This window comes from Anser cygnoides, chromosome 1 (assembly GCF_040182565.1).
Source record: "Anser cygnoides isolate HZ-2024a breed goose chromosome 1, Taihu_goose_T2T_genome, whole genome shotgun sequence".
Lineage (NCBI taxonomy): Eukaryota > Metazoa > Chordata > Aves > Anseriformes > Anatidae > Anser > Anser cygnoides.
In genome coordinates, this window is record NC_089873.1 from 18,282,632 (window position 1) to 18,306,521 (window position 23,890).

Here is a 23,890-nt window from a genome sequence, read left to right on the forward strand (position 1 = left end):
ATCTTTAGCTGCTTCCAATACGTATCTGGTTTAAACTTATGCAGAGGCTTGATAATACCAACCAACTTTGTGTAATACTAACATTCTAGATCAATGACTAATGCATTAGAATAATAGTCCTCCTACATAAAGATATTATATCTCTTCCTACCGGCTTTGTTTCATCTATGTTCTTAGACCACTGTAGGTACAGCAACACAGATAATCATATAGGCTGTACTTAAACTTGGAGGAGAGAGGTAGGCATCTTCAGGTAGGAGTCAAGTAAAAATAGAATGAAACCATCTGGGATGCTTGCCTTCCCTCTAAGATTACAGGGGGAGTCTAGTGGAGCAGCTGAAGCTAGGTTTCTAAGCTTTTTAAAGTTGAAAATTTGGTGACATGCAACGTGTTTGTGCTAGTTTACTTTTACCTGCCCTGAATAGCAAAAATGTTATGCTTTGCATTATATCTCTTTTGTACATTAGCTCTCCTGAAGTTTATGTATATACTATTTTATGGTAGCTTTTTTTATTTATATATATATATATTTTTTTTAGTGGAGTTGGTGTGACTGTGACAGGGCCACCTAATTGCATATAGCTCTCTATTTCTAACTATTTTTCACTCTATCTCATTATAATTTCATATTTTACATCATATGGGGTTGAGTTATGATTTACTGACACCATTTGATTCTCTTTTACTAACTCCACATCAAATCAGTAATAGGTGAAACACCCTGCATTGCTGTTATAATCATCATACGGTATGTAGAAAGCTAGTTCCTTCCATTCGTTACTTTAACAGTCTTTAGCTAGGCTTATGTATGTCAGCCATGCATAAATTCAAGGTGGAATTTTTAGATAACCATTCTTTACATAACCATTCACATAAATTCTGTGCTTATTTTAGAAATAATTGGGGGGAAAATCATACTTAAGGCTAGGAGGAATTGTGAGTTTTACACTTTCTATAGTAACAATGCTTCTAATTACATTATTCTACCTGTTGTAAGAGTTAACATTTTTATATATTTTCTTTAAAATAACTTTAGGATTGGATTATATTATAAGATACATTCTTTAATTTCAGTGAATTTTTATTTGCTGTGTTAGAATGTGGCTACTGATGCTGATGACACTTGGCACTTAGTCTACTTTGGCGAAATATACTTTCAATACTCCCCAAAACTGAATTAATATTACTTTTATCGAGATACATTTCCCATTGAAAGCACTCAGCTGAGAGAAATACTCTTTGTACTTTTTTCCCCAAATAATCTTGAATTCTAGAATTTCACATCTGGTTTGGGTATTATTTCTAAACTATTCCTTCACTGTGTCATTCACTTGATTCTACTTTAATGTAACTTGTTACGTGTTATTTTAGTTATGAATCTGTTCATTATTTCCAATAATTCATACTACTATTTCATTATTTGAAAGTCAAATCAACTAGTTAGTTTTTTTATGGTGTCTTCTAATGTGTAGAAAACTAGTTTGATTGAAAGACTGAACATGGGAACATTCCCTTATCCCATATAACAACAATTATTAATAATATGAGGGAGCAGCAAGAAAGGACTGCTCCAGGAGGAGCAGGCAAGGAAGACAACAGTGATCTCACAGGGCCCAGTCCTTCAATACCAGACAAGTCTGTTGTGAGAAGGCAGGGTCTAGGGTGAGACAAGAAGTCCCCAGGTGATGGTCGGGGTCTGGATCAGCAAAGCATGTGGCCAGAAACAGGCATGGTTGTACTGCAGCTCAGGCAGGAACCAAAGGTGAGAGCTTGAGCTCAAATGTAGCTCCTCAGCAAAGGACTAGGGGAGGCCACTGCTTCTCATAGCAGACTGAAACACAGTTATGCAGCTGTATTATGTCAGCACCCACCCTCAGCAAAAGTGATTGAACCCCAGGATGGAGTTCAATCACTAGGCACTAAGGATACTGACAAATGATTTCATAGGTAATTGCAAATATATTTTTTTTTTCCTGAGCTGGTCATATGGAAAATAGATATTGATTTTATCTAGTGGGTAGCTGGGAGAAATAATATATTTTGACAATTTAATTTCTTTCTTTTGGTGTTTTTAACTTGCTAAGTGTTTGAAACCTAGCACTTAGAAAGACAACCTATTATCCTCACATAGCACCAGGATATTTGTAAATCTTGAATTGTAGGTTATATTTAAAATGAACTGTGGCTTTATTTCTTCTTTTCCTTTTCCTTGATGGTCTTTTCCTTCTTTAAGTAAAGTAAATAGAACTTAAATCTCTTTCCACTTTCCATGTGCATACTTCAAATGGTCTTCCTTGAACAACCTGAATCCACTGCACTCAATAGTTATGCAAGATGGCACAATATAAAACTGATACTATATTTTCAAGGTTTATGGGTAAAGCTTGTTTTTATCTCACAGTTCAATAGTTCCCTTTTGCCTGTGTAGGGAGTGAAAGTGTATCCTGAAGGCAACTTAGTTAATTCTTCATCAAATCCATAGGAAAATAGCAGAAACGTCTTCCCAAACATTGAGGATTCTATCTTCCTTCTCTTCTTTGGGAGTGGTGGTACTCAGAACACTAGTCTTTTGTGTAATAGCTAATGAATAACATACCCTTGAACGTGAAAGGAGATTAAACTTTCATCTTCTACATTTATGATAAGTGGTCTAATAACCAGGCCACAGGTGTCACAGATAAGAGATTTTACATTGCTTCTTCCTGAAGTTGAACTACTGTGCCAACAAAGAATGTGATAGTAGTGGAACCAGGACAGAAAATGGGAAATATCTGATTTTAATCTAATGGTATAAACAATGAGTTTAATGGTATAAGCAATGAGTTTAATAGTGTAAGAAATGAGTTGTCATAAAGCATGGATTCAGTCCCAAGTACAGTTCCTTGAAAGCATATCCATTTAACATAGACTTTATTTAAACAAACTAACCCATTTCTGCGCTTAGTTTACTACTATTTTAGAATCTTGTTCTCCTGGTTTCAGAATATCCTAGTTTCAGGAAGATAAGATATGTTTCATATAAGGTGATTACTACAGAGTTCTTGTGAGATATGGATTCGATACTTCTGAGTTGAGTAGAGATGGAAACCCATCTCACAATTGCAATGTGAATGTTTTAACTTCAAATATGGCTTATCTGAGAATTTCAACTGAGTCTAATTTTTTTCATCTTCTTCAGAGATGTATAGGCAGTGTGGACCTAAGCCAGAATAGCAACATTTGTGAAGTAATGTATTACGTTAGAAATAAGGGTATGAGAAAGCAAGTAAAGTTTAGACCTCATGAACTTTTGGTTTAGTTCTTAATGAGTTTAGATTACATGATGACTTACTGGAAAAAAAAAAAAAAAGGATTTAATTCAATTTTAGAAGTTTGAATCTTGTTTTAGGGAGAACATAGGTGGAATGGATTCTTCTTCTGAGTCATTCTGCTTAAATGCATCAAATAAAACTGTAAAGAATAAAGTGTATTGAAACAATTTATTGCTTATTCGTTATGACACATAGAGGAAGGATATATACAATCTGTTTAAAGAATAAAATGATTTCAATAGGTACCCTCAGACACATGGTACTCCTAAATAAACTTGTTGCAGAGAGCTTCCTCGTAATAAAATTTCCCTCTATTGCACCATGAAAGTTTTAATATTACTAATTTAATTTACTTCACCAAAGAAGAAGGATTCCCAAATGTCTTGAACAAACTTTAAATCATAGCTAATTTTGAAGCACTTAACATTTATGATTAGCACTGGTAGGCATATGTGACAATGTATTTTCAGATTCCCACCTTTCTGCTGTATCTGGGAGCTGTATCTCTTGGGGAAAATGCAAAATAAGGATATGTTCTTCTATTTATTCATTTATTTATTATTTTATATTCATGTTAACTTTTAGAAAACATCCATTTTAATGTGTGCAATCCATTGGAAGTATAGAAACCATCCACAGAAACATTTTAAAAACAAATTGACCTTTTCTCTTTGATAAATAAAGCTTATTTTTCTGTAAAAGAAAATTCTTTATCTTTACAATATATATTTACTATAAGTGTATGACATAAAACATAACTTTCTTCTAATTTCCCTAAATGCTGTTTCTATTATTTTATGACATTTTAAAAACGATTACATTATGTTGGAAAGGAATATTAAGAGCATAACATATTAAATGCTGAAGACATTGTGTTAAAACATCACTGTTTTTGAAATCAGAAATGTATTTTGCCTTTAAGAATTGTCTACATACTTAGTTAATGCTTTGAAGGGAAAGTATAAATTAAACAAATCCTCTTTGAGGGACTATAAATAATTCAGTCAAGGACCTGTCAAATTTGAGGACACAGGTATGATCTAAATCTGCTTAACAGACCTTTGACTGAATCATAAATCCATTCTGTTTTTCTCAGGATTTTTAAAAAGTAAAATTTATTGGAATCTGGGATGTGTATGTAGTAGTATGTATATAATAGCTGTATTTTGTGCTAACTATAGCTAAAAACTTGGAAAGCAGATAATCTGAAAGTCCAAATTCAAAAACAAAACAAACAAAAACCTACCAACAAAAGCAAAACAAAACACCACCAACAAAACAAACAAACAAAAAACAGCAACCAAAAAACACATTTTAAAAGCTATCTTCCATAGAAGAGAGTTGTGAATACAAATCAAAACCAGTCAAGAGTTAAATCAGAGACTAGATACCAGCACTGTTAGCTATTTCCAATAATATAAAATTGCATGCCTCAAATTACAGAAAATGATTTATCTGTGTACTGGAGAACTGATTTACACCCTTTGTGTACCACCCTGGAACTTTCATTGCATTCATAATGACAAGAATCAGCCAAAAACAATGTATGATGTATACCTTAAGCCAACATCTGATCTTGGACTACTGTAAGATTTCTATTTTTTCAATTTCTCAAAGGTGAGTGAAAGTGGCAGTAAAAAAATTGGTTTGAATTTTTAATGCCAATAATTCTTTTTACTTACTTGAAAGTAAGAAAGATGCTTACTGCGAAAGGCACAAGAAGATAGGAGTGTAGAACTCTAATCACCATTGGCTTCCATGCTATTGTACCTTGATGGCAATCAGCCTTTCCCTGTAGGGACATCAGAGATTGTACTGAAAATATATAGTGAAAAGAAGAGTGTGGAAGTGCGTCAGTGGCTTGCGACCTGAACCATTATGACACTGATCATATTACCGATCACATTACTGATAAAAGTGAAAATGCACTCACAAAATGTCATGTCTGTCTTAAACCAATTCTAACACGCTCAGAGCAGACACTGCAAAGGCCTGAATCATTTTGTGGTTTCCATCAATGATAATATAACCAATGTAATAACAATTCCGCTATAAAAACATAACTTTTCTAAAGAATACATGGATGACATAAGCAGGAATACTTTAAATAGAGTCCATTGAATAGACGCCATTGAAATGCAAGTACAAAGTGTTGAGAAAAGTGTTGTTCTGTTTTATTTCTTTTCCTTAGTTATTGAAAAGAAAAAAAGATATTTTTAAGCAAGAATGTAAGAACCCAAGAATGACTATATAGGTTTAGCTCAACTGTATTCCTTCAATACCAGGTGCTTCATAGGTCAGTGATCAGGGGGAGTAAAAACAGAACAAGAATATATAGTATTCCCAGTAAAACTTATTGCCCCCCCCCCCCCCCCCCCCCCCCTTTTTTTTTCTCCACGTTAGGAGTTTTCCTGAGCCTGGTGTGATTTTGTCAGATTAGCAACTCAATGAAACTTTCTTCTGTGTAATTACCCTGTTTCCTCTTGAATCCACCCATAACATCACAAGGTGTTCCACAGGTCTGCTTCTGTTAAACACCAAGTACTTTTGTTTCCCTGGAGCATGGTTGCTGCTAGCGTCATCTGATAGTCCCAAATTCTTGTACCAGAGAAGACAAGAACAGCTGGTCCCTATCTACCTCCCCTGTGACACCATGATTTTTTCAACCTTTTGTGTGCCCCCAAAACTTCCTTTTTCTAGGCTGAAAATTCTTAGCACTCAGAAATCTTGTCTTGCATGATATTACAATCATCCCTGTTTTGGTGGTTATATGAATATGTTTGCTAATTTCTACAAGTTAAAACACCTGCCCCAAAATAGTAGGCAAAGGTATGAAGGCTGATAATTGATCATTAATTTTTCTTATATTCTTTTTTTTTTTTTCTTCCCTGGTTATCTATACATTGATGGTGTAGGAGAATTGATGATGTAAGCAGAAGTTGCTTTTAAAAACTGTCATTTACCCAGTTGCTGTTTACATGATAAATGGTACTGTATGTCTCATTACTGCTAGTGACTACTGACTACTCTGCCCTAAAAATAAACCAGCAGCCACTGTTTGAGTTTGTAGGCTAATGGCAAGAAATGCATATCAGCAAGGTTTCAATTAACAGAGTATTGTATTTGCAGTGTTCTAACCTATGCTAGAGATATTCTGGCACTGACCTAAGAGGGGGGTACACTTCTATTCTCACATCACCCTATTTGTACAGCTGTCTTGAGATGACCTTATATACTGAACTCTATAGTTCAGGGCTCAGTAAGCTTCTATCTTTGGTATTGCTTCAGTTAGCTTGCCACTTTCCATTTGAAGATGTGAAACTTCAATTGTCTTCCTGTAATTCAGCTGAGTGGTTAAGACCTGTGCGCCATTTTGGGTATTTTGGGAGAAATTGAAGATTCCTGTAGTTTGTTATCTGAAAATGTGAATTTGTATTGTCTTTTAAAATTATTATTATTATTATTATTATTATTACATTAAGGTGCTTTTCTAAATAATAGGAGCATGGAGAAGGCATAGATATGCCTATAGAAGGAAGTAGAGGTATGTTCTATTATTTCCCAAATATACTTTGTTGTTAGTTCACTGATGTATGAAATTCCACATTTTCCTCTGTTACACTTTAATGCTGTGCTAGAAATTTTGTAGTGGGTGTTTTAGATAGTTGTTATTGGACAACAACACAGTATCACCGCTATGAAAGCAGTGTGGAAAATGGAATTTGTTTTATTTTATTTTTTTTTAGAATTGAAATGTGAATAAAACATTGCTTATGACCCTTTCATAAATACAAGCTCAACAATCAGAAGATTTTTTATGAGTACGTATATTTTATGAGTAAGTGATGTTTTCTGCTAGCATCATTTCCCTTGCATTCTGTATTTCCAGAGAGAATTGTAATATTTTCTTGTGCAGAACTCTGTTTTGGCACATTGCTAACAGCAGTAGATGTTAGGTACTGTCTATTGCCCTGCCTCTGCCAACAACCACGAACGGAATGTTTGCATCTGCTTTGAGCCATGCACCAAATTGGAAACAGTTGTTGTGCTTATATTGTGCCTGCACAATTGACTGATGACAACTACCCTTCAGAGTATATGGGGGTTTTATGCCTAATTATTTTTACTGCAGAGCTGGGAACTTAAGAAACTCCTATGAGCAAATCTCAGATAACTTGAAGTTAGAAATAATAGGATAGTGAGAATTTAAAAGATGATAAAAATTTGTCTGAAGCCAGAAAACAGCTTTTCAGAAGTAAATTTGTCCTTTCACCTTGGATATTTTAAATATTGCTGATTTTTATTTTTCATTTCCTTAGTAATTACTATAAATGCAGCAATCAGTACTACACTTTCCCCATGACATTTTCAAATGCTTTTCTAGTACCTCCTCCTCCTTTCCTGGAAGTAATATGTTTTTCTATGCATTGCATGTGGCTTTGAGGTGCTAAGCTTTGTAATTATCTGCCAAAAAGCATTCTACAAGTATTGTCACATTGTTCTCACATAAATTATGGTAGTTTAACCAAACCAGTAAGAAAATGAGAAATTAAATTTTCTGGGAAACTGAAATTTAGTTGAAACATTTTTGCTTTTCTTTTAGAAAAATATTAAATGAACATATATCTGAAACCAGATCTTTAATAAGATTTAAACAGATTTTTAGTCAAATGAATGGTAATAGTTTTGATCATAAATTATGTTATTTGCAATCAAAATATGCTTAAAACAAATGAATATTTTCTTAATTTATTTCACCATGGAACTATTAAATTAACAAGTAAACTATCTGATTCTTATATTGGAATTCAGTTGGTGTTTAATTTGGTTGGGCTTTAAAAGTGAAATTTCTGTAAAGAAAACTTTTTTTGTGTATATTTTCCTATATAATAGGTATATAATTTTGAAATACTTCAAAGCATGCAGTCATAGCTAAGGTGTGTGTTGTTGTTTGTGATTCCTCTTTTAAATATAAATAAAGCTATTCTACAATATCAGCCGTTTCAAAAATGCTATCCATAAGCAGGAATGCTTACTGCTTCTTGGAAATGAGATCATACCCAAGTGAGAAGTTGGTCTGATGAGATGTCATCTTTTAAAGGGAAAAGCATCTAAGTTTCCAGGTTTCGAATGAAGCTACTTTGGGTTTAGTAGCCTAATGTGTTGCTATGCTTTATTGCCTCTATTTTTTCAGAGAAAGTAAAGATAGCTATGACTGTAGCCATATATCTCAGAAATATTTGATTGCTAAGAAACCCTCTTTGGAAAACAAACACAATATATTAAGTGCCATATACATTCTAACAATTTTTGCATGTTTATGCTTACAAATATTAAACTGAAAGTGTTAGACTTAAAATCTCATCAATGTCAACAGTTATCCTGACTACTTGAGCACAGCAAATAACCATGTTCAAAAAGCCTATGTGTTCCCATAGATAGCTGTCCTAAGCTGCAGGCTTTCATTGTGGTTCAGTGTAGTTTATAGCAGAATGTACGGATTTAAACAAATATAATACTGAAGAACTTTAGTGGACAATGCAACCAAAGATTATTGAGAAAGCCATGTATTTTCACTAAAACTCTAAAAGTAAAAGCAGAATGTCTTTTACCAGGAGCAGTGATCGGAATTTATTGCGCAAACTTTATTAAAATCCTTTCCTTATATATCTGCTTTTTAGAATTTGTTTCTTTTGTTCAAGAAATTATATGCATACAGGATTTCATTTTTTTTTATTTTAAAGGATTTTTTTTTCAACTTTCAGCGGAATTTCTAATTCAAAGTATCTTTTCTTTAGCTGCCTTTTTTTTTTTTCTTTCCCTAATGCAGGGAACTAATGTCAGTAACACTGGCTAATGGTGCACTGCAGGAAGAGAAAGGGTAGCAGCTCACACTTAGCAAGTTACAGTACCAGAGCAGGTGCAATACCTGAGGTCAGTGCAGCAGAAGATGCTTAGACACGGCTCAGCCAATCTCCCCACAGTTGTGTGGAATCTCTCAGAAACTACAAAAAATCCTGCTGGGTTGAAGAAAATCTGTAATTACAGACAGTCTGTACCCAATTACACCAACAAAAGTAACCACTTATATGAACTATGATTATTGTATTGTGTAGGAATTTGGCAGTGATAAAGGCATGTGGGCTAAGTTTCTTGAGAAAAGAATTTCTCACTTAAAAATTGTTTCTAAATTATTGCCAGTAGATCCCTTTCTAGAACTCATTGTATCGTAAAAATTGTAATAAAAAGTAAGTACTGTCACAGACATGGTGCATACATAAACCATCCTTAAGAACAGGCATTTGAAGTGCTGAAACAAAAACAATGCATTTACAAGCTATGTAAAGCCATCACAGTCAAAAAGGTAATAACCCAGTATAGGGCTCTACTTGCTATTCTCTACCACCAGAGAGAATGCTTCATAAAATGCAGAAAAAATAGATGGGCATCTTGTGAATTTTGTGCTTGGAAATTCAGAAAATAAGATACAGAAATGTGGACATCCCCAAAGGAACTTCTGCCTTCTTTGCTGTTGTCAGGAGAGCTGTGGACAAGGTTAGGAGTACGAGAGTTTCTCATATCTGAGGGTAAGAGAAAGAGGGAGGCTTTTTGCTGGGGAAAAGCTGAGACTGAAAGGAAAGGCCATCTAGGAAACCTTTAGATGACCCGGTAGCAGATGTATATAAACATCCAAATTTACATGTTTGGGATTTGGTTAAGCATTCGTATGACATGGTTTTGTGCCTGCCTATTTTGCCCAATGTTTATTTTGTTGCAGTAGTTCATATGCTGAGCTCAATTTTAAATGAGCTGCTTCAAGGTAGGGTGCATTCATCATTATGGGAACCAAAGGAAGATAAGTATTTAATTCATTCCAATAAAACCTTTATTGTCTTGTAGAGTTCTGCAATTGCATGGATTCATTTGGCAGGCCTTCATTGTGTTGCTTTGCCTGTGCAGCACAGAATAATGGTAGCAACATTTCATTAAGAGGCAGCCATGCTAAAACCTAATAAAAACTTAATATCCTGTATGACTGCCCTATAGATTCGACTCTCTTTAGTGGATATAACTTCTTTTCTGTCATGACTTGACTGTTATAATTATATGCAACCCTTGTAAACTATTTGTTGCTTTTGGTACTAGTTTCATGTCAGGGTAGATATGTTCCAGTGGGTTGTATGTTTGTTTTGTGTACCTTTATTTATAGTAATGGGTTCATTTCAATGAGTCGGTTCATATGGTGTGCCATGAGGATATATTTCAGGAACAGGTGTGAGCTAATTTATTTGTGGAAAAGGGTTGGCCCTTTTTAAGCTTTACACAATGGTCTTTTGAAATTGTAGCTACTCCAGGGGTGGACAGCAAACATCATTTTTAGTGTGAGGTGTTAGGGAACAATGAATTGATATATAGTAAACACAGGCAGACTTTTTTAAAGATTCTATTTGTAAAGCCTTCTGTAAGAAGATTAGCAGAGTATTTACTTTCCTATCTATATCCTCCTTCTGCAGGAGATGCCTGGTGGTGTATGAGGGCTACAACATGCACACAAAGGAACAGTTCATGATGTCTTTTCCTTTAATTTGTATGTGATGATATGTAAAGCTATTAATATCTCTTGCAACACGCTGGCACTTCCAGTAATGGAGGCATGTCTGACCACAAATAGGGTTTTGCAACTTACACAGAAAAGCTGGGTATCCTTGGAAGGCTAGACTCATTGTTTTTACCTCTAGCATTTCTATGATTGAAGAGGTTCAAATAGTAGCCTGTTCTTCAGGAACAGACTTTCTGTGGTACGATAGTGATTTTTCCCTGTAAATCGATTAATTAAATTAATACTGTAAACAAACAAACAAGCAAAACCAACCACAGTATTAGTAGACAAATTTGTAGTGTTTTGCTTTCTTTTTTTAGCAGCTGAGCTAATTCAATTTATTTTTTTTCTACAAAGGCGCATCAGCAGTGGAGCGTAAGATGCTCAATTACAACTCTGCAGTTGAGTGAAAGGAATCTGGGATCCCCAAAATCTTTTCTGTTTGCCTTTAAATAAGCAGACAAATAGATCACAGCTGATCTAGTGGAACATGTCCCTGCCTGTGACAGGGGGTGAAGGTGGGGGTGGAACTAGGTGATAAAGTCCCTTCCATGGGTTGACATTCTGATTCAATGATTTATAGAATTGTAGGAATTTGGCATATAAACTAGCCCAGCCATGTTATTACCCTTAAGCCTTCTATTCTATAGAATAATGAAAAATTAAAACACCACATTATAAATGAAAACATCCTTTTTTTTTTTTTTCTCATAGCAATAGGAAGAAAATAGCAGTATCTGAGACTTTTTTTTTAATGTATATTCATATGCATTTTTCAGCTTCTGTTCATAATCCTGTTTCTATAATCATTTTATTTTAAGTTGGAGAACATTTCTGGCAAAAACGAATGATTTGCAGGTTCATGATAGATGATCCAAAGAGCTAGATGCTTATGTCCTCCAGCCTTTTCTTGTTTTAGTAACATGAGGAGGTGGATATATTAATAGCAGAATATTTGCTTTTCATAGATGAATATTGAGTGATGGAATTTATGTTGTTGATGGTCTTCTATTCATTGCAGTTTTTGATGGACACAGTCAGTCTGGATTTCCTTAAAAATTCAGGTCCAGCAGAATGTATGTTGCTTAGCATTTGGTGAAGAAAGGTACGTCTCTGTAAATGTGTGGTCACTGTAAATGTAGGTATGTGCTAACTTTTAGTCATTTGGCTTGACGGAAAAACTAGAACAGTGATAGAAGCCTATCTATCTTTGCATTGAGTATTATGCATTACTTGTTCAGCTAATTTGTCTCCAAAATAAATAAAATATTCCATAGGTTTGCTTTGTCTCACATATCTTAAGCAAATTTGCAAGCTTTGACATGTGAGCTTCCACACAATTTATTTACCGTAGTTCACACCTGAATTTCTCTTGCTTTCTGTGATGGCATCTCAGTGTTCTTCCTCTTCTCCACAATTGTTTTCAAAATATAGTTAAAATTATCACCACAAGGTGGAGTTCTGAACTTTCCATCATGAACAATCATTTCAGTGTATCAATGGGGAGCAAATATAATGTCTTTCTAACTATTATATTTCAATTATATCTGAAATTTGCAGGAGTGTTTTCAGTATAAACATTCAGCAGAAGAAGTAAATAACTTTGGAATTATTCCTATGGCCAAGACAGTGTCTTAATGCATAGTTAGTAGACGTTTTAAACTTGCATTTTTTGTCTTTTCTAGTCAGGTATGCAAAGCTGAGGGGGAAAAAAATAACTAAAGTAATAGATTCTAATATAGCTTTACTCTCTAAGAATCTTTTCTTCATCTTTTTCTATTCCCTTATACATTCACTAAGGACAAAGGTCCTTTCGCACATTAAAGATGTTGCTACAGATGATCTTACTTGCGTTTACAGAGAAGGAATTTTCTGCCAGATAGACACTTGAAGTTTTTGTAATAAAAACACCATCTACACTTATCACCTATATCAACAATGAATTTTTATAATTTATGGGATGTGGTACAATTAGTTGGCTGTTTAAAGGAACTCTTATGCATGCACAAACAGATTCTAAGTACACTTTTCTGTTTCAGTTATTTAGTTTACAGGATTTATTATTTTGTAACTGTGACAAGGTTTTCAAATACTGATAGAGATTTAACAACTACATAGTTCTATAGGAATTTTTATTTGTTCTGTCCTATAAATATAGCTTTCTATATTATTAGCTTTCTTTATATTAAAATTAGCTTTCTATATTTATGGGACAGAACATCAGTGTTTCTAAAACATAGTAAACTACTACTTTTACTATGTATATCAGATCTCAGTGGTAATAGTTTAACTTGTGTCTTTGAATATCTAAGCTTTAGAGTCTGAAAATTAGTTCAGAACTCTTCCTGTTTCACAAGGCAACTGCAGGCGCTAATGAAGGAGTTGTAGCAGAGGAGCTGATAGCAATTTGGCACGTTGTGGTGCTGAAAGGACAGCTCATGGCAGCGCGAAGGGGCTTTGCTTCAATGATGGCGTATGCACAAGAGGTATAGAAATTATGAGAATATAACAATCATATAGAAACGATCCGTTAGAAGTTTTTAAAAGTACATTTGTAGTGAATATTATTGATTATAAAGAAAAAAATGTAGTGTTCTTAGTGTTCTTCGTTACGGAATACACTACAGTCTCTGAGGTCATACAGACCTGTACTTCAGGAGGACTGTGATTAAGCTCTACCATTAAATGTTAAAAAAAAAAAAAAAAAAAAAAAGTAAAATATTGGGTTTTGTTGCAGTACTTTATGACATGATGTGTTAATCTTTCCCTCACCTTCTCTGCAAATCCCTTGCTTTAGGATGTCATGCAATATGATTTTAGTCTGTTATGTTACTCAATAGTGATGAAAAGTTCAAACTATTAAGCTTTAATTGAACAAAAACAAACCAGCAGAATTATAATGAGGCAATTAACACTTTGCTCTAATTTTCCTTAACCCAGTTACTCAGTCATTAGGAATTTCATCTCTGATATATTGAGCAAACTTTGAAAATCTTATTGATCTTTTCACTTTTCATGATCTTTTTGCTGAAGACAAACAAACCCCTCAAACAAACAAACTTTGCTTTAAAGGTAAACGTGAAATAGTCTAGATAATAAAAGCTATATCCAGTAGTTTCACACCCAAAAATATGTGGATATCCTTATTGTTATGATAGAAAATTATCCAAATAATGACCAGAAATGATTTTTTTTGATTGGCAGGTTCAGAAAGAATTCTCATCTAACTATCCTATTAATTCTCTGTGGCTTTAAATGGCTCACAGCATGTTCAGTGTCAGCTCAATTTGTCATGAATATGTTTAAATTAAGTATCTATCACACCTTCTGTGACCTGGTCCCCTACATAGGCGGACCCTCACTTGAGCTTCAACAGGAGCTAGTACAAAAGCAGATCTGAGAACAAAATTAGGCCTTGTATATTTGAAATTCTGGAATGATAGTTACTGTTCTGCTGATACTACTATTTATTAAGGATTAAGTATTGAAATATTTTTAATAGTATGTTTTTTTTCACATGGCATAATTATAACCTTCTAAATGAAATAATTCCATGTCTTACGCTTTGGTGCTTTTTAGAGCATACTGCTCTGAGCAGGGACTTTGGACTAGATGTTCTCCAGAGATTCCTTTTAACCTCAACTGTTCTGTGATTCTATGATTCTGTGAAATTGTTTCCTGGTGAAACGAAGCTACCTGGGGCAGTCTCATGTTTTCACTTTGAGTTTCTATGTGATAACTACCAGTAATTCCCCAGATTTTTCTCTTTCAATGGGCTATTGTTTTCTGCTGAAGTGAGAAAGACTGTATACTCTTCCATAGTCAAGCACACACAAACTGCTGACACTCCTTTTAGAGGATGGTCTTTTAAAATTCCTTTGCCAAACTCAAGATGATTAATGCAGACAAATCACAAGCGAATGAATTTGCTTTGGTTGTGCCATTCTCTAAGATGTTAACCTAGTTGTTATAGGCAATCTTTTAGTGCCTGGTAAAATAAGCACAGTGCTGCTCATGACCATATGTTAAGTAACATTTTATGATGTTTTTGTTTACTGAGTATTCCTTCATCATTCACTTTGCAGGTTATGTGGATAGTAGTTGTCCATTTTAAGTGGAACCATCCATTTTAACTGATACAATTCTAAGACTCCTTCCCTTTATATGATTTTCCTATGAGGAACAGGAAAGGCTATTTTCTATACCATCACACCTAGTTGGAACTCCTACAGCTTGCTTAGTTCCTTCCCTATGTTCATATTTTAGCAACTTAACTTTCAGTTACCAGTATGGGATTCCTGTGGCTTTCTTCATTAGTGTTTGTCTGGCACTCCACTAACTTCTCAGCAGAGTGCCCTTACTAACATCTTGTAAGAGGGCTCTCTGGTACCTGCTTTTAGCTTCATTAGTCTTTCTTTCCAGCTTTTCTGAAAAGCATCCTGCAGGCTCCTCCATGTTCTAGGCAAAGGTTCATTTTCTCGAGTGAGGTCTTTGCTTCACGCGTGTTCTTCTGGACTTGCCAAACAGTGCATTTTCTTTGATGAATCCTTTATACAGTAACTCCTGAACTGCACATAAATATAGCCACTCAAATAAACTATATTCCAGTGAATATGAATTGCTTGTAAAAGGGACCATACTCAGAACACTAACTACATTGTGAAAATACTTGTTGATATCCTTATGGCTTTTGATGATCTCTTGAGGTCTCTTCCAACCCCTACAATTCTGTGATTCTGTGATTCGTGTACTTTCAAATGACTGAATGTTTTTCCCCAATCTGTATATCTCTGGGGACAAAGTAGTCTGGGGAATACAGAAACCTGTTCTAACTGGATAATATGACCTGATCTCATTTTTACAAAGCTGTCCTAGGGAAGTTATATCTTCAAGAGAATGCTCCAGGCCTAAGTCTTCTTTTACCCCTTCTTTAGGAACAGTTCCTCCGGTCCTGTTTTGCTCTCTAAACACTGCCTCCTGGAACTAGGAATTACTTAATCCTATTACTCCTCTAGTTGGATGCAGTTCCAGTTATCTAGCTATTCTTTGTTTCAACAGCCTCAAAACAAGTGAAAGGAGTGTGGTGGTTTTACCTTGCTAGGCAGATGAACCCCATCACAACCGCTCTCACCTGCTCACCCTCTCAGAAGAGGAGGGGAAGAAGAAAAGCAAAGAAACAACTCATGGGTTGGGATAAAGATAATATAATTAAAGGAAAAATAATTATTAAGGGAAATTATTATTAATTAAATAATTTAACTAAAAGGAAAAGGGAAAGGGGAAAAGGGAAAAACAAAACAAAACAAGCAAAGGTCGTGTGGAAGTGCAGAGGAAAGAAATTATTCTCTGCTTCCTACCAATGAGTGATGCTTGACCATGTTCTTGAAGCAGGGCCTCGAGGCATGTAGCAGTTGTTTAGAAGGACAGATGTTTTCACAATGAGAGCCCACCTCATCCCTCTACTTTCTTTTTCCACCTTATATTGCTGAAAGTGACATCATATGGTATGGAATATCCCTTTGGTTGGTTTAGGTCAGCTGCCCTGGTGATGTTCCTTCCTCACTTCTTGCCCACCCCCAGCCTGCTGGCTCTGGGTGGAGGGGGGCGGGCGGGTAGAGGATGCTGTGCCAATATTGCTCAGCAGTAGACACAACACTGGTGTGATACCAGTGCTGTTCTAGCTACAAGTGCAGAGCACAACTCTGTATGGGCTGCTGCAGGGAAAGTTAACTCCATCCCAGCCAGACCCAGTACAAGGAGACAAAGTGATGGTCATGCAGGACACCATTTTGTTATCTTTCTTCTGTCATTTATTTTGTTTTGATGAAACAGAACCATCGTATTGAATCATAGTACTTTTTTTTTTTTTTTTTTTTAGTTGCAAACATAAACAGGCAGTTTACAGGAATGGGCAAAAAATCCTTACTCTGGTGTTGGGAGAATCAGAGAAAATTAAAAGCAACTCATGCAACCTAAATGGGCACCTAAGCTTTCTAATAACAAGAATGTCTGTTTTTCTAATCTAATAATTTTGCTAATGTATAGTTCATCTTTTTTTTTTTTTCCTCCTGTTACTCAGTAGTAACAAAATTTAGCCAAAGTTATCCAGTTGTTGCAGTTTTCTGGTCCTTTAATGAAGGTATGATACCGGCTTGCTGTTCTCAAGATCAGTGACTGTGTAGTAAACCAGAAGGGAGCCTAGAAACCCAGCCTATAGCCCCCTTCCTGGGGCAACACTGGGCTATTGCTGCCAAAGGTAAGCACTTCTGTCAGCGTGATTTCTGAATGAGTTCAGTGCTGTCTGATAAATTTGGCTGTGGTCAGACTATGATTTCTTTGTCTTTGTCTATGATTTCTTTGTTTTGAATGTAATCCCAATAAGAGATACTAATAGCAGAAAGGGAGAGGGAAAGGAAGGAGTAAAGGATTCTAGAATGGGCTTCTTTGAGAACAGGTGATCTGAATATCTGTTTCTACTATTTGTACAGTAATTAAATATATATTTATGACTGGAATTGGTCTCAGGAGAGAGTCCAGTCTATCCTCTTATGAGAATTAGGATTACCCCTAATGGATATTTATTTAACTTGTTCTTAAAAAAAAATCATGCATGTTGGTATATGGATTCCCTATCAATGATAATCTGTGCCGTCATTTAACTGTCCTGATAGCTAGGCTGTTTTCAATTAGCATGTGATGTAAAACCCCTCTGCTATATTGGTAGTTCTAATTAAAAACAGATCTAATTTATCTACATCTTTCTTAAAATATGAAGCCACAAACTGAAAAAGTGCTGTCGTGGAACTTCAGGAATGAAGTTTAGGAGATATTACTTGTTTCTGTCAATGAATTTAAAATTATATTTCACTTTGTGGCAACAACATTGTATTTTTGGATCATTATTCACTTTGTGATCCACTATACCTTCATAACTTTTTCCATTATTTATGCAGTTGTACAATATTTTCTCATTTTTAAATGTTCAGCATTTGAGGAAAAGTGCAATGACTATTCTTCTCCCCTGCCAAAGTGAAAGACAATGTGCTGTGTTCCTGATTTAGAAGAATCATGTTATCATTTGATCAGGTCTCCAAATTCATTAAAATGTTGACCTCTCTAAATGACTAAAAAACAATCCTATAATATGATGAAAAACCTTGATTTTGAGCACTTTCTACTAATTCATATATTTGCTTGATTCTAATATTTAATTTATAAGCCAAATTCTGTTCTTTGGTATTCTGGGGTAAAAACACTGCAGTTGTCCTTCTAGATCTGACCTCATTAAAACTGAAAATAGTGTATATCTCTTATTACAGAAATAGTTTATCCAAAAGGAACTGTGTAAGGAATATAGCTAGCCTGGTGTTTCTTTTTTTTTTTTTTATCTTTTTTTTTTTCTTTTTTCTTTTTATAACCCCTCTGTATAATGTAACACTTTACATCATCTGAAGGAAAATATTTTTGTATCAAAATCTTGTTCTGGATATGATGCCTCCTGTTCTGGATGTGATGATCAGGGAATTCTCTTTTACTGCTCTCCTGTATTAGAACCAGTTATGGCCCATATAACTGTCATTGTTTCAGTAACCTGCAAATTTATTGCTGTAATGAAGCTTCCCGATAAACAAAGTTATTCTTATTTATTAAGTCAGCAGTTGAATCTACAGCTGAACAGAGAGGCTTGTTGTGTAAAGATCTGAGGTTATATGTAACATATTTTGAAATGCTGTATATGGACGGCGAATATAGTCATGGTTACGGCAGTGGGCAGGAAATCACAGTTTTGAGTCTTGGCTGTGCCACAGACTTTCTGTGTGACTTTGGACAAGCTACTCTTTGTGCATTAGCTAATAGTACTATCTCTATCTCCCAGGGGTGTTGTGAGAATACATTCATTAATGTTTGTAAGGCGCTTGGATATTATAGAGATGGGGCCATATAAGCACTTAGAGAAACAATCCATTTTTGCAACAATGTGCATCTTCCTGACTAAGGACTTTTTTGCTGGAAGTTTTTCATCGATGCTTATTATGAATAAATCTACTTTATAATGATATAGTGAGGTTAAACTGCATTTTGGAGTGTGGTTTCACTTTAGTATTCAGAACAGGTGGGAACAGTCATAAGTTTGAAAGCTGTTCCCAAGGAAAGAGAATAGAATTTTTATACTCAGACATTTGAATAGAAAAGATACCTCTTGTGATTCATCTAGTTCAAAACATGGAGGATTATTTACATCTGTATCTGTCTCACAAATAGTTTATTCTATTTTAAGCACTTCTCATTACATTGTCTAAACTACCTCCTCAGGCAAGTCATTTCATTGCCTAATTGCCTTTAAAGTTAAACAGTTTGCTCAAATGTCTACCCTATTTTTTTTTCCTTGTGGAAATAAGCTACTCTTTCAGTCTGTCCTTTCTTTCTGAAATAACCTTCACTCACTTGTGCTCAGTTCAGATGCACAACACAGTTATAGCAGGTTAACAAGGTATTGCTTTAGAGCTGATGGGAGGTAAATTGGTGAGCCACTGTAATTTGATTTGATAATTTGCCTGGCTGAGTGCTATATGGTATTAAAATCTGAATATGGGGCTCAGAGCATTAGCACCAAGGAGAAAAAAAAATAAATAAAATAAAAATTAAGTATTCCCAAGACCTTCATGGAGAACTTGTTGGTGAGAGGTTTCCAGTCTAGGAGAGTAGATGCTGCAAAGACTTCATAAAGGGTTTTGTTTTGTTTTGTTTTCATTCATAGAAACTAGTGGCAGATAAATTATGGAAGTAAGGGATCTGGATGAGTCTCAGCATTCCTTGAGGAAAGTGGAACTCTACAGTTTTGAGGCTCAGGAAACAAAGTATATGTTGTGCATCTGTGTAAAACTTTTTACTTTTGAGCCCTGAGTCTAACCAAATTTCTCAGAGAGACAAAAGTATCATATACTTCAATTGCAAAAGTTTCTGAAAATGCATGATCATTGGAAGAAAGAGACCCTTTAAATGCCCCGATGCTGGGAACAGACATTGTGTTCTGTATTACTTTGTTAAATCTAGAGAATCGACATGGTCTTCAGCTGGATAGTTGTGAGAAATCAGAGCTTGCAGTCAATTACAAAATGTAAACTTATATGAAAACTGACCTCATTTATTCTGGGGCTCAGGGGATTGCTTGTTATTAATTTACAGTTTGCAGTGAAGTCCATCCCTGCACTATTTGTTGTTTGAATATGTACTGAGTAGGATTGCTTTTTAACAAAGTTCCCATATTAGTGATAGTGGAAATGCTTCTGAAGGCGATGGTTTCTCAGGATGAGTATTGTTTTTAAACTACAGTCAGACATTCTTAGCAATGCACAAGGACAGAGCTGCACTATTTATTTATTTTCTGTCAATGATGATTGGGATTGAATGGGGTTGATATTATCCTCGTATCCTATACACATATGTAAAATATACTACACTGGACAGAAGAACTAAAATGAAAGAAGGAAGGTACAATATTCCAGCATTGTATAGAGTTATTACAAACGGAGCTACAGGTAGCAACTCGTAATCTTAACTTGGATTCACAGCCATCAGTCTGCTCCCAACCTCGTGTTGTATCTTGTTTTCTGGGCTTAGCTAAAGACTCAGTACAGCCGTCTCTCCTTTCAGTCTGCCAGTAGATGCAGGACCTGTGTTTGGGGATTCTTAATCAGAATTCCTGATTTGGTAATAAAACTTGATGCAGGATTGAATAAAAAGTATCAGTAAAGCTAAGAAGAGGAAACATCATTAATGAGATATTATTATTTTGTTTATAGTTGTTGTTTATTATTATAGTTGTTTTACATAAAATATATTTTCAACTTACTCATGTTGCTGTTTATTAGGCATTATTTAAGTCCTTGGTTACTAAGAATTTCCTCTGTGAATATATTTTCATATGGCAATGATAATAAAATTTCTACCAAAATATTGAGAAAAAATAATAATATAACTCAAGGGATTACTGTTATCTTCTTAAAAAAATGCAGAATGTTTTATATATTGTGTCAAACTAATCCTCTTTGATACACTGTGTGCGTCACACAAAAATAATTGGCATGATAATGACTAATATAAATAGAAAAAACTGTACAAAACAAGAGATGACAGTTTACAAAACTCAGTTCTGATAGCCAGTTAAAAAGATGACCACCAGAAACAGTTGAAAATTTAAATTTTTATTAATTTTTTTTCATCCTATGTTGTGCCTGTCAAAAAGAAGATATACATCTTCAGCAGTATATCTGAAAAAGGAAAACATTTAAACCTACTCAGACTATTACAGTTGCATTACTAGATTTTAATGACTGCCTTACAAAACTCTGATAACTTCTTGAGGCTGTTTTTCTATATACAAAGCAACAGAGCGTATAATCTGGAAAGGGGAAGAACCTTCTCCTTATGGCAAAGTAAATTGTTGTGATTTCTCACAGTAGGAGGTTATTGGCTCATATGCTGATTCTGTCCACTTTGATAGGATAACTTTATGGATAAACAGCTTCATACCTATGGTATGTCTTTAGGATTGATGCCAGTTGCATGTTTTCATCAACAGAATAACTTCTCCCTTCCTCATCTCCTTGGTGACCTTAAACCCTCAGGCAATGCTCAGTATACAAGTAGACGTTATGTTGCTCATACTACCTGATATTTCAGTTTATGACATAAAGTACTCGCTTCTTGTATCTTTTGTGTATTCTTCTAAAGTAATTATGAAGACAACATGCTTATTTTAAAAACTAGGGTTACCTAGTGGAAGAAAAAAAAGTCTGTTACACGTAGACAAAGAGAATACTCAAAGTAGCTGGCATTTAAAATACATCTAAAATACCTCTTGCAACCATAACAATTATTCTAGTTTATTATACTGTCTTTAGCTGTTCCTTCTTTTCTGCAAGTAATTGTCATGTGGTTGGGGAGTTTGGTTTGTTCTGTTTTTATGGAATTCCATTAGTTTTCTGGAGGAAAATAAAAGGAAGAAAAGGTGTTTTTTTTTTGTTTTTTTTTTTTTTTTTCTGGCATAGTTTCTTCATAGACAAACAATCAAACAAAAACCAAGAAAGCAAGCTGGTTTTGGATTCAACATTTGGTGGCATTATAGTTTAAGTTTTTATTTCATATGGCTGGGTTTTACTGTGAAGGCTAGATAAGTGCTATGTACTTTACTATATTTCCTTTATAGGGAAGATATGAATACTTAGCCTCTTTCAAAGAAGGGAGGGAGAGGGAGGTGGGAAAGAGAGAGACTCACCTGGTTTCTGTCATGTCAGATGCAGTTGGGTAAGTGCTTCGTTAACTTATATTTGAAATGATTACTAAAAGCTCCTCTAAAATCAGTGAGGGTCAGTTTTATGAGTACTGTTCTCAGCATCTGAAAGTAGCCATTACGTACAGCAGGATGATTATAAGGGGAAACTCTAAAGTCTTCAATTCTAAATCTTCAGGTGTGTGGGCTGTTAGACCCCCTAATGTTGTAGTTTATTCTGTGTTCATTTCCTTTTGCATTTTCAGAAGTGATTTCAATTGAATCATTTATGATTCTTCCATTCAGATTATAACAGCTATTTTGGAGCGGATAACCCTCAATGGCTGTATATGAGACATTGCCCGGGGTGCTTCCAAGATGCTTTTGAGCTGGGTAAGGAAATCACTGAGTGTTGACACATTCTGAAAGCACTATGGCATGGATCAAGAACATATAGTTTATAAAATGTGTTACTGACCTATTATTTTACGCATTAATGACAGAGTAGACTATACCCATTTCCTCTGAAGTGTTAAACAAAACCAAATAAGCACTATTAAATATATATATATATCAAGTATTTTCAAAAATGAAATACAGTATCTATCTCTATATAGTAATTCATACATAAAAACGTTGTCATCATTACCAACTTATAATGTATCTACTTTTTCCATAGTAGCCATTCAATGTATAATATTATATTAATGTAATGTTATATAATATTAGCATACTGGTGAAGTAATTACTCAAATTTTTGCTGTGACTTTAAGGTCAAAGCTATCTGTTTCTGTGGGCATGGCTTAACCAATATACTAATATAAGACTTCAGCTTATATTCATGCTGTAATCTCTGATCATCCCTACTCTGTATGTGTTACCTTACAAACTCTTGTTCAGTCATGAGCAATTAGTTGTGATGAATCATCTGCCCCTTCAGATACAGACACAGGCAACTAAAAACTGAACTGAACCCTTGCACAATGAAGGCTGTATAGGCATGGGGTGTTGGTGTGGACCTTCCACTGAGTGTGCATGATGTGAAGAAATCAGAGAAAGCTTTCTGTCTCTTCTTCAAAAGCCCACTGATAAGTATGAAGATCAGGACAGTCCAGCACAGATGTGATGCTAAAATATCTCAGGAGCTGGCACAAAGACAGGTCCATGGCCCACTCCTCTCCTTCTCTATTTAAGATTAAGCAATGTCCAGGGAGAATTCATATTTTGCTGTAGAAATACATGTTCTACCTCTTACAATATTTGTTTAATGCTCTTTGTAATGTTTTATCCTTCTGAAATCTGACTGATGCAGTTACAGTGTCTGCAGGTTTTTTACTGAAGTTCACGCTGTGTGCTGCCAGTAGCTGAAGTTGCAACTTGACAAAGATAATTCTGCCTGGTATAGTAAGGGTGTAATTTTTTTTTTATTTTTTTATTTTTTAATGACAAAATCTTAGATGCTCCATTTCATGTTGTAATTAAAACTCTCTATTTTAAAACAATGTAAGCATACAGAAAAAGGGTTCCTGTTAGAACAGCATAATCCAAAATGATATCAAAAAGGATATTACCCTTTACAAACATGCTTTTCACACACACAGAAAAGTCAAAACCTGCTATACAGTGGTCACTTCATTAACTGTAGTAAGATATAGACTGTCTGATGTGTCTGGCAAATACAAAAAAAAATCTACAAAAAAGCGCAAG

At 34.8% G+C, this 23,890-nt stretch overlaps 1 protein-coding gene across 7 annotated transcripts in view; it reads left to right on the plus strand.

The window, feature by feature from the left end:
• The window catches only part of TAFA5 (TAFA chemokine like family member 5), a 438,585-nt gene that overhangs the window by 77,938 nt on the left and 336,757 nt on the right, over positions 1 to 23,890 (plus strand). For 6 of the 7 annotated variants that reach the window (XR_010828482.1, XR_010828483.1, XR_010828484.1 and 3 more), the window contains exon 2: positions 22,490 to 22,576. The exons of the other annotated variant lie outside the window; for it this stretch is intronic. Coding sequence is in view for 3 of the 6 variants with exons in the window: in XM_048049024.2 (XP_047904981.1) it covers positions 22,490 to 22,576 (87 nt within the window). In the remaining 3 variants the exon portion in view is untranslated. The remainder of the gene's footprint in view (positions 1 to 22,489; positions 22,577 to 23,890) is intronic. 7 annotated transcript variants of the gene reach the window in all.